Here is a 12102-nt window from a genome sequence, read left to right on the forward strand (position 1 = left end):
CCTTTTCTTTTTTTTTCAAATTTCAAATTTCACCATATTTAGCTGCTGCAGTTTGATGGCTTCATACTACAGTTTTGTTTGACACTATCATCATCATATATATTTTTTGTTTACACATTATCTTTGCTAATAATATGTTGGATTCATGTTAATGTGTGTATTGTCAGACAAAATCACTTAGCGGCAACATTTGGCAGCCACCTACGGGTCTCTGAAACCCTTGAGGACCCATACATGGCAGCTAAATCAGTACTGTGATGTCCCTAATATATCCATCCACACACAGCCATTCAACTTTAACATATTGCCTTTTATCTGTTTGGTCTGCATGGGATCAGAGGCCGTAGTCCTTGAATTCCACAAGAAGATCAATGACGCTTTTCAAATATTCGACCATGAGTTAAACAAAACAGTGGATGTCAGGTGAGTTGATTAGGTTTAATCTTACATTACTGCTATAGTAGCCAACTATTGGCATGACTTTGGAGGGGCTATCTATACTCCTTTGTACTTTGAGCTAGGTGTATCATGGATGTTTTATTTGCTGTTCTGTAATGTGAGACATGTAGTATTGAAGTGTAATTTTATTTCTGCCTCTTTGCCAGTTCCCACTTGTAAAAGAGACACAGTCTCAATGTGTTTTTACTGATTAAATAGCCTAAAAAAATACCTGCCACAGACCTGACCCCTATTTTGGGACTTAACATGCCTTGTTACTGTACTAATTTATGCAGTTTGATATGAAGAAGTATGTTAATGTTATATTTTACATTTCATAAAATGGACTACATGACTGCAGACCAAACTGTGTATAATGTGTGTGTGTTTTAGGGAGATTGGCACCATCATCCGTTCCCTGGGCCTCTTCCCCACTGAGGGGGAGCTACATGACATAATAGCGGAGGTTAGAACATTATGGACAAATGAAATGAATGAATGAACAAGCGGGTTTGAAGATTCAAACCTGCTTGTACTGTATATCTGAAAATGATTCAGATATGTTGTAGACACTGACTTATTTTTAGGATACATGGTGGCTGCAGGGGATTCTTTCCGACATTGAAGCTATGTTATGCACGATTATAGACAGTCAGAGAGAGAGTTAAAGAAGATACATTTGAGGAACTTTCGCCAATTAGGAATAATGCATGGAGAAAAACTATCCCTCATCCTTTCCTCCCATTCCTGTGTACCAGATGGAGGAGGAGGAGCCTACAGGATATATTCGCTTTGATAAATTCGTCCCAGTCATGACCAGTGTACTGATGGAGCGCAAGTAACACTCTTCTTTAATAGCGATTATGTAAAGTTGTTTATGATAATGTGGCAGTGGCCAATGATAAGCGTGTGTGTGTGTGTGTGTGTGTGTGTGTGTGTGTGTGTGTGTGTGTGTGTGTGTGTGTGTGTGTGTGTGTGTGTGTGTGTGTGTGTGTGTGTGTGTGTGTGTGTGTGTGTGTGTGTGTGCGTGCATTCATGTGAGTTAGGTTCCGTCCCATCCCAGAGGACCTGCTGCTCCAAGCATTTGAGGTGAGAGTGAGACCTGATACTGGGCCTGTATACAGTTGCAGATCACCACTATACCTACAAGCCATGCCAGTACATTTCAAGCGCAACTCAATACAAAAACTGTTAACTGACACCATAAAGCATTACACTTGTTTACAATAGGGTCCACTGGTCCACCATTTTCAATTCATCAGAACATTTAGCCAAAAACAGGAAATAATCATAAAGGAGGTAAAAAGGGAAAAAGCATATACAGTGAGGGGGAAAAGGGGTGGGTGGAGGATTTAGATTTGACGGGGGCCAGTTTCTAATATAAGCAGCCGTCCATAGGTGCCCTTTGAGCGGTTTTGAAGGATTCAAGGCATTCGCATGTCTTAATGACTGTTGGTAGGGCGTTCCACATTTTGGCATAAGGAGCGAAATTAATTTAGTCCCTTGTTTATGCCAAATCTGGGTTAGCTGTAATGTTGCCTTCTTTTTAGCGGAATGGATGTTATCAGCTTTTGGGGAAAAACAGGATATGAGCAAAATATAATACATACATAATGAACTGCCTTCATATAATAAAACAGCTGACATATTCCCAGGTTCTGGACCAGCAGAAAAAAGGACACTTACAACCGGATGAGCTGACAAAGTACATGACACAGGAAGGTAAACAAGGATCCAGTTTTTAATCTTTCCACAATACAAAAAGAAAAAGAAAATCAGTATTGTATTATTCTATAGGCATATGTCTAAAATGAAAACACCCATGACACGATCTCACTAAGTATAGTGGATTAAAATCACTTTATGTATTTACATTTGCTTTGTATGTGCCCTGCAATGGGTGTAAGTGATGTTTTTGTTATGTGTTAAATAGCTCTATAATATATTCTCTAATATAGAGTCTTTGTTCAGTAATATGGGTCTCCCTGTTTCTTCTCTTAGTAAAATGACATTTATACCACATGATCGGAATGTAGAGAAATGTAACACTTATTTCCAGACCCACAGGGTGCCGCGTCCGAAACGTTTGAGAAATGACAGAGTTATCGTGTGGGGGTCCCTCTACTGTACCCTCTACTGTACTGTACTGTACTGTCACTGTACTGTACTGGCACACCCGAAATCATCATATATACAGTTAATATGTGTGTTTGTGTGTGTGTTAGGTTGCGCACAGGTGGTGAAAAACAACCATGCTGTTTTCGTGCTCAGACCCACCCAGCCACCCACCCACATACATAGCTCCGTAAGGGAGTGGTTGCACCACTCAAAAATAATAAAAAAACACTAATCTTCACTCAGGTGAGCCCTTCACTCAGGAAGAACTGGAGGAGATGCTGTCAGCCGCTGTTGACCCAGAGAAGAATGTTGTTTACTACAAAGATTTTGTCAGCATGATGACCATTGATTTTGATAAATAGATATATAGCCATTTGTGTGTACACTGTGGTACAAGTGACAGCCACTGGCCATGATGTACATTTGTATTACTATTTTGTATTAAGCGTATGAAACACGGCATTTGAGGATTAGGATTATGTTCCTTCCTAATACTGATTTCTGTCCACTGAGCCTATCTACTGTAAATGTCAATTGGTGACAACAGATCCCGTCCCCCCCGTTCCCGTCCCCCCCTGGCCAAGACTCAGTTTTACTCTCAAGAAGAAGATATGAATCAACTAATTGAAAAACTGAAACAGGAATTGAATGAAAATGCATTGTGCTGCAACACGTGAGTTTGTAGACCCATTTCAGCAAAGAGATTTGGTATGTAGAGGGAAGAAATGAGTGGGAATTTTATTTTGTGCCTGCACACTGCCAGCTTAAACAACAGCAAGGTTTTATCATCGAAGCAACATTTCAGTCAAGCCTTCATCCTGACCGAAATCTATGTGACAACCGGAGAGACGGGTGACAGCCGAAATGTAGACGGCACACCGGGAGCAGTATGGGTTAGCGCCCCAGCCTGCATCCTCCGTGAGGAGGAAGCCCAAAAACCTTCAGTGAGGCCTTTAGGAGGGCCATTCGAGCCGCAAGTGGAGCCTGCAGTACTACCGTTGCCCAGCGGTGGAGCCTGCAGAACCATTGCGGCTCAAGAATCCACCACTCCTGAATGAAGTGTCTGGTGCTGGGAGTCTGGTGAGACATAGGAGGGGTCCGGACAGGAGTCAACCCACAGAGCCTAGTCCCTCCACATGCCTCTCAGTCCCGGCATAGTAGTTCCGGAGTGGTTCCAACGGATTGTGTGGCCCTGGTCTTTCCCTAGTGGGTCTGATCGAGGGTAGCTACTGGGGCGTAAATCGGGACTTGATCACCCCGGCTGGGTCACCCGAGTGAGGGGTATGATGTTCGCGAGACCCGAAACTCTGATGACCTTGGGATACATTGAGGATACGTCCCAGTTGCATCCATATGATGTATTTTCGTTATATTGCACCCTTATAACACCATATCTCACCTACTGTGTGGAAGTGTGGGGTAACACCTACAAAAGCAACCTTCAGCCAATAAACTTACTGCAGAAAAAAGCAATAAGAATAGTCAATAAGGTAGGATATTATGAACACACAAATTCACTGTTTCTGAATTCGCATACATTAAAAAAAAATTATTTAGTTGATTTTAAAACGGCACAAATATTATATAAAGCAAGACAAACTTCTTCCTGGCAATATTCAAAAAAGGTTTAGGGATAGGGATGGTAGGTATGAGTTGAGAGGGGAATTAAACTTTAAACAAATAGGTGTTGCAAGAGCATGTGTGTTTCTGTTTATGGAGTTAAGCTGTGGAACAGCTTGCCCGAGCCTATAAAGCAAAGCATTAACCTAAAGCAATTTAAAAAGAGGCTCAAACAGGAATTATTGGACAAATATAACCTGGAATGAGTGGGGGGGTTGAGTTATCTGTTATGCTATGTAGTGTTTTTTGGCTTTTTTTCTCTCCTTGTTTCTCGTTGTCTGTAGTATTTTGGAATATATTGTGATAAGGATAGGCACTAATAAGCTATAAGCTTCCGCCTATGCCTTTTCGATCATCTTAAAAGAACTGTTTAATTTGAAAAAGGAAAAAAGATCGAAATAAACTATTTATTTGTCACAATATCACTCATTCCTACAGGTACAAAGAGGTAAATAAGTTAAATGTTTTGGAAAGAGTTTTATTCAAACAAGTTTATAAAATCAATTCAGTCCAAGATATTATTTTGTAAAGTCTGACAGAGGTTGTAAAGAACCTGTACATAATTTATATTCTTAGTAAACATGACTGAATGAATATTTTACAACTGTTGAAAGGCTCATCTTCAGCGAAGATAATTCATAAACATCAATAGGTTGCATTCATCCATATCCATTGTGCATTGATAATACAGACAGAAAACAAGCAAAATAACTGAGATCTTGCCAGTAGATTAAAAGTTACATCCTTCAGTTAAAACCTTTCGAAAATAAATAATTAATATAATAATAATAATTAATTATACCAAGTTATGACGGTGCTATGAACTATGAAGGCATTGCACGTGCAACAAACTGGGTTCTATTACAATGGTCTCAAACTGTGGCTCAAAATGCTGACATATTGTATCTGAGCACCATCAAAACCTTTTCACCATCCTGAAATGTGACTCAAGAGAACATAAAATACTTTGAAAATAGGCAAATAGTTTCGTGTAGCCAGACGATCAGCGATATCCACGTACGGCGTGTACAGTTATGTTTGGTGACATCTAAACTAAATGTAGTGTTGCAATGAACAGTGGAGAGAACAGGAGTACGGCAGTAGAACGACAGTAGGCCTAGGCCTACTGCTTTGGAAACCAATCCTGTCATTTCCCAATATGAAGGACTGCCCTAGAGTAGAGACTTTGAATTGATTCAGCAATACATTCAGTTTTACATTTGTGAATTGTTTAAATCCAGATTTATTCCCTACAATGAATTCAGATGTCACCAGATATAGGCGGAGATCTCTATTCGTCTATAGCCACACAAGACTAACAAATGGATACACCTCGGAAAAGGACATCCTTTCACTGAAACTGTGAACAAATGTAACTAAATTATTTGGTTACATTTGTACACTCTCAGAGTTAAATGAACACATGATTTTACAGTGTGTCAACACTTTGGCATATTCTTCTCTGCTGGCTGCTCATGACAGATAGTGATAACCAGTTAGATCACCAGCCGGGGGCAAGCCAGTCCAATCCCTTTAATGCCACCTCAAATCCCAGGAAACAGGCCTGAGAGAGAAAGAGAGAGAGAGAGAGAGAGAGAGAGAGAGAGAGCGAGTGAGAGAAAAATATTGTATATTTCTTTTGACTATTTTGGGCATGTGATTACAGATTTCAAAGATTTTCAAAATGTATCACAAATTTCAGCCACTCATTTTACAGATGAATCAAGGGTGGATGGTGCTGTAAGGCTATGATTGATTGTCATACTTTATCATGCTTTATATGCTGTAAGAGGAATGTAAAATGTTACCGCATTGGCAGGGAAAGCTCGAAGAAAGACAGCATTAAATCCTTTATAAAGAGATCTGGGTCCTTCCTCTCTAAGCAGCGTTCGTAACACGTCCACAAGACCTCTATACTTCCCATCTGCAGCTACACACACACACGCACGCACACACACACACACACGACAATGACAAAGAAAAAAACAGACATTTCAATGACTAGTTCTCTCATTGTACTGTGCAGACTATTGCAGGATTTCAACACTAGAGTGCAGCACTATGCTACTTTTTTCTATTTTTAGTTTGTTAGTTTGATTCAATCTGTTTCTCTTTTCATCCAAGGTTGTGCTCACTTTTGGTTGTTAAGCTGGTTGTACCACTTTTGCCAGAAGATCTGGTAAAACACAAAACAGATACTTTTAACATCTGGACTTGAACTACAGTATAAGCAATTAATGTGACACGTGTACTTTCCATGTCCCCAACAATTTACTTGGACTATATTTTATTACTTAAGACCTTTGCACACAGGCTCTGGTGAGTTTTATTTGTGTTTGTTTCATGAAATGGTTTTCATCATCCTCGGGGGAAAATACTATAAAGCATAGAACACAAAAAATCACAGGGGTCTGAATTTTACTTTAGTGCATGAACATTAATCATTTTTACACTCTAAGAGTTGCTGTGCAGTCAAGACATTCAAAGAGTCTTGATTGTCCCACTGTCTGACCTGTCTGGAAGTTGGACTTGAGGACATCAGGAGGCAGCGCGATCGTCCAGTTCAAGATCCCTGCTATACCACCTGCCAGGAGAATCTTGGGAGTGCTGAGCTGTGAGACACTGACACAAAGACATGTAAACTATGACAATGACATCCTCAGTGTTACTGGTCCATTTGGCTTTATTGGATCTTGTAGATTGTAACTTCAGAATTTTGTTATTTCACAATTACAACAGTAACTGACTGACCTTTGGCCCTCAGGTGTCAGGAATTTCTTGAGGGATTCATAGGTGAGGAAGTATAGACCATTAGAAGGCACATCTATAAGAGACAGACGGTCAGACAGTATTTGAGTAGAGAATCTACAAGCATAATACTGTACAGTACACATTATTTTCACCTTACGTTTTTATACTTTTTAGTTTTTAATTATGTTCATTACATAATTCTGTTAAACACAATTAAACTTTGGTGGAGGTTTGCGTTGTGTAGTTCGGAAGGAAGAAAGTTAGCACACCGATCTTAAGCTCCCATGCTCTTTATATTAATAAATAAGATACAGAGAATTGATTGAGTTGTGTAGTTACCAAAAACTGCCGATATATATTCAATAGTCGCTCAGATCAGACTTTTAATACACAAATTAAGTTTGTTTACACAAATTAAGTTGAGTTAAGTTTAATGCTTATATCTTCACTTTGCTTTTATCTTCTTGAGAGGTTTATTGCATAATGAATTTCACATGCCCTTTACTTTGTGATAATTATTGTTGACAATAAAGTGGAACCTTGAACTTTGAATGAAATTACAAAACCTGGTTCAATCTGCTTTAATATAAAAAGTACTACTGCTGTTTCTTACACATGCAATAACAAGCACAGTGATTTGGTCATGGTCAAGACATCTTGTCAATATGTAGAGTTACATCATGGCATGGTAACTACACAAGCAACAAGAAGCATTTGATTCTCTCCCTTTCTCTCATACACACTCTCACAAACACACAGATCTGTTACCTCTAATAAGAGTGAGTATAGTCCCTTTGTAGACACTACGGATCCCCTGCTCCTTATATAGCCTTATAGCACAGTCTAGTGGACCTGCATACTTTGACTGACCGCTACTGCCCTGCACCTATAACACACACACACACACACACACACACACACACACACACACACACACACACACACACACACACACACACACACACACACACACACACACACACACACACACACAAAAGTTTAAAAACTGTTTGATCAGGACATCATTACTAGAATGTGTTCTTTGGATGGGAAATGAGACTGACGCACGCACGCACACACACACACACACACACACACACACACACACACACACACACACACACACACACACACACACACACACACACACACACACACACACACACACACACACACACACACACACACACACACACACACACACACACACACACACACACACACACACACACACACACACACACACACACACACACACACACCTGCAACAAGCACTTGATCCTCTCTCCTGGAGCCACTATCACTGTAGTAAAGACCCCTCCCAGACAGCCAGACAGGAAGATCTGGATATGTCTGAATAGAATAGACAATAGAATATCACTGTTATCAATCTATACATGCAAAGAAAACAAACATACTGTCAAATGGAATACTGTTTCACAGGATATGATCTGAACATCTGTTGTTGTTGTTGTTGTGGTGGTGGTGTCAAATATATCCTTAATGTTTATGCTTGACATAAAGGAGTCACATAAAGCCCCACTCTCTACATGTACCTGTGCTTTAATACATGATTGGATACCATGAAGCTGGAAGTGCTTTCATTTAATTGAATAGAATTATGATTTGGGAAGGAAGAATGCCTTCATCATATTTTCTTTCTTTTTGAAGAGTAGATGTAGACAGGCGTGTAGCGTGGATTAAAGTATTGACTGCGCAAATTAGCATAGCGGAGGGGGGCTGTGGTTAGCGCAACTCCGGGCCGATAGGTGAGAGCGGTTTTGCCGACTTGCTAATGGGGGACCATTTAAAACAAAGTCTTGCCGTGGTTCACTACTAACAGAAATGTGCATGCACAGGGGTGAAGGGCTGCCGAAGTAGGCTATCTTTGTTGTTTTTCGCTGCCGTTTTTCAGAAGTTAGACTGGGCCAGCTCTAAATAGACTGGGCCATGGCCCGGGTGGCCCAGTGGGGAATACACCTCTGGATGCAGAGACGGTCAAACAAGGGTGGCATGAGGAACAGGAGGGGTGGAGAGAGGGGTGTTGAATGGGTGTGTTGTTTAAGAGGGGGCGTGGAGGATAGAAGCCAATGACAGCTGAGGAGAGGACTGCAGAGACATATTTTTAGAGCTCAGATTCCAACACTTTGTACTAAGGAGTGATTTATAGCGATGATGAAAGCTAAAGCCAAACAAATATACATGGGAATAGTGCGTGCATGCGTGTGCACGTGTGTGTGTGCGTGCACGTGAGAGAACAAAGGGTGAGATAGAGAGAGGCTGGAAGGGTCAGACTGTGTCTATGTGCAAGAACACACACATGATGAATCATTGTAATGTACTGACGTGAGAGGTTTGCAGGGGTCTGGCTGTTGAAGCTGTTTTCCCAGACCAAAGCCAAAGAAACTGATGGCCATCATAGGAGCCACACCGGCCAGGGGAGCCCCCATACCCTTGTACAGACCAAGGACACCCTGCACACACACACACACACACACACACACACACACACACACACACACACACACACACACACACACACACACACACACACACACACACACACACACACACACACACACACACACACACACACACACACACACACACAATTAAAAAGGGACTTTACTTCTTGAAGTACAATTCTTACAGAAGTTTGAGCTGTGGGACACTAACTAATTTTGTAATCAGAGTAGTAGCACTAGTGTGTGTGCGTGTACAGTCACGCTCACCTCTTTAGAGACTGTCTTGCGGAAGCAGTCGTATGCTCCCTTGTAGAGTACATTCTGACTACAGGAGGCTTTAGGTTGAGTCTGCAACCTTACCTGGAAAGCATGGATTATCAATAATTATTGAAACACACACACACACTAATCTGACATGCACAATAACCCGACATGTGCATTGTACATGCTTTGGGGAGGGGCAGGAGTACTGAACAGTGCTGCATGATAACAAGGGAAACTCCCTCTGATGTCTGTTTCTCTGGTTTACTGATAAGGAAGAACAGTTGTCCTCATGAACCTATGTGTGAGGTTTTTTTTTCAAGGCTAAAGCTCTGTCTCCTCCCAGACCGAAATCATTTGCAGTCAACAGTAAAGACTAAACAAAATGTCAAAAAGTAGACACTACAGACAATCAATCAGTAGTCATGACATGCAGAAAATCTTTTTGCGACATTGTCAATAATCAGTTATTTGATTAATGTTGTGTTAGACATGAGGTTTTCCATGCATTGGATTGGAATACATCAAAGTGCCCCCTGACTGACTGTCAGCATGCATGACTACAAAATGGTAGGTGCCACTCTTACCCAGTGTTGGGTTAGCAGTGGCTAGTCTGGCTACTATAACAGGCAGAAAGAAATCAGTGCAGGGAACAGTATGTTATGTGAACTATAAATAGATTCTAAATAGATAGTTGGACACCCTACATTTCAGACTTTTCTCTGGCTCTCTTTTAACTTATACATATTGACTTGGATAGAATCAAAGTATGTCCTTTTGGTAGGTTCTTATCGGCTGGATAGTGTTAAAGCTGAGTCGTGAATAAACAGTGTCCTGCTGGCAGTGCAGTGTTCTGTATCATTCATGAGTGCCATACTCTCTCCAGACTCCGCCTGTCACCGGACACTGGCCCCCTCTTAACACCTTCCGTTTCTAAGAATTGTATTCCCTGCTCGCTCCCTCATTTCTCTGTCTCTAATGTTAGTAGAAAGGGATGCTGCTGGTTAAAGGGGGCATTCCACTCATTTTCAACATTTTACTATGTCATTAATATACCTTACAGCTGTGTTTTTTTTTATTATTTCCACACAACAGCTCTAAGGTATATTAATGACATAGTAAAATGTTGAAAATGAGTGGTATTCCCCTTTCCCACTGTTGCCTGTCAGAAAAGACCCTGACTGGTGCATTCCTGTGTATTGTTGTGTTAATTGTGCATGTTCTTGAAGGAGGTAGGGCCCGCACACCATTCTTTTGATAAAGAATTTATTGAATTAACAAATGACAATGTTTCGATCTTGACAGATCTTCGTCAGGTCAGTATCAGACGTATGTCGTATTCTACCTGTGGGTCATGTGTGGTCCAGTTTCCTCCCGCACCAAAACACATGAATGTTAAGAGACATACTCGAGTCCTGACATTGCCCTTGAGCAAGGCACTAGCCTGCTCAGTGGCAGAGTGGTTGCTCTATTTAAGATGGGCAGAAATTTCCTGAACAACATAAAATGTAAGTAAAATAAGTATGATACACCAGTTACCACTGTACACATCCCACAACCATTAGACTGCAACAGCTATACAGCCTGCTATCTAGCTTATTTGGCTCATCAACTGGCTGTCAGACAGATCAGCACTTGAAACATGTAGCCTACTTCCGACTTCAAGCTGGTTTTACACTAATCCCTTCAACTAATCACAGTGTTGAGCAGAGTAGTCTAGGACCTCGTAGAAAGAAAGAAAGAAAGAAAGAAAGAAGCCACAGTATCATAACTGTCATTGCCATTGGCATGATTACTAAAATGGATCAAACTGATCAACGTTTTGAGAATCGGTCACCTTGATAGTGTCAAGTGGGTGTCCAGCGAAAAGAAGGCAGGCTCCGGCGACTCCTCCAGCCACGAAGTTCTTGAGTGAAGAGACCTTTTTATTGACGGGATCCCCGTCTCCCATTCTCTCCTCCCTGCCTCACATGTAGTCAGCCGGCCAGTCTGCTGGGACGCCGGTGCTCAAGCAGACCATACAACTTCAATTTACTATACAACCTTCAGTCCATGATACGTCATCTGACTGCTCCTGAAGAGTTGTTTATTACCACGTGATGTCACCGCCGGACTTTGCCTTGAACTCAGTCTCTTGACTCTCTTCTCTTCTTTCGTTGCCATCTGGTGCATCTAAGAAGCTACAGCAGTACCCCTGGTACTCGCTAGCCCTGGTCCAGTGCTCTCGCTAACTTCCTATAGGAACTTAAGGAACTATTTATTTATATAGCCTAGGTATTATTTTTGGATGAACAATGTCAAATTGTCAATGTGGCATGTAATACAACTTAAGTGTCTTGCCTTGATTCTGTCCAAGGTGCTGAATTAAACGTTACACGTCGACATTCATTCCTGAAACTGAAATTGTCTGAATACATCATACATGTACAAATTTGTGTTTTGTGACTCA

At 41.1% G+C, this 12102-nt stretch overlaps 2 protein-coding genes across 3 annotated transcripts; one reads left to right on the plus strand and one right to left on the minus strand.

Annotated features, from left to right (window-relative positions):
- Positions 1 to 328: 328 nt before the first annotated feature.
- Positions 329 to 3064, plus strand: drc8 (dynein regulatory complex subunit 8; the record flags this gene model as incomplete). Its single annotated transcript, XM_079514374.1, has 6 exons — positions 329 to 423; positions 832 to 904; positions 1197 to 1276; positions 1485 to 1527; positions 2094 to 2160; positions 2800 to 3064. 6 exons carry the CDS (start codon positions 329 to 331, stop codon positions 2916 to 2918), a joined length of 477 nt encoding a protein of 158 aa, XP_079370500.1. The 3' UTR covers positions 2919 to 3064.
- A 1574-nt stretch (positions 3065 to 4638) lies between these two features.
- LOC306936805 (mitochondrial carnitine/acylcarnitine carrier protein-like) lies at positions 4639 to 11818 on the minus strand. Of its 2 annotated transcripts, XR_013791540.1 has the most exons (10): positions 11491 to 11818; positions 9660 to 9752; positions 9274 to 9401; positions 8190 to 8280; positions 7696 to 7813; positions 6928 to 7000; positions 6689 to 6798; positions 6312 to 6352; positions 5985 to 6106; positions 5724 to 5740 (listed from the first exon to the last, which is right to left on the minus strand). XR_013791540.1 is itself a non-coding variant. In XM_079520428.1 (9 exons), exons 1-9 carry the CDS (start codon positions 11602 to 11604, stop codon positions 5678 to 5680), a joined length of 912 nt encoding a protein of 303 aa, XP_079376554.1. In that variant the 5' UTR covers positions 11605 to 11813; the 3' UTR covers positions 4639 to 5677. The 2 variants fall into 2 exon arrangements, 1 of the variants encoding a protein (XP_079376554.1); XM_079520428.1 differs by lacking the exon at positions 6312 to 6352 and having other exon boundaries at positions 4639 to 5740; positions 11491 to 11813.
- Between the last annotated feature and the right edge of the window lie 284 nt (positions 11819 to 12102).

This window comes from Electrona antarctica (assembly GCF_951216825.1).
Source record: "Electrona antarctica genome assembly, chromosome: 2".
NCBI classification, from domain to species: domain Eukaryota; kingdom Metazoa; phylum Chordata; class Actinopteri; order Myctophiformes; family Myctophidae; genus Electrona; species Electrona antarctica.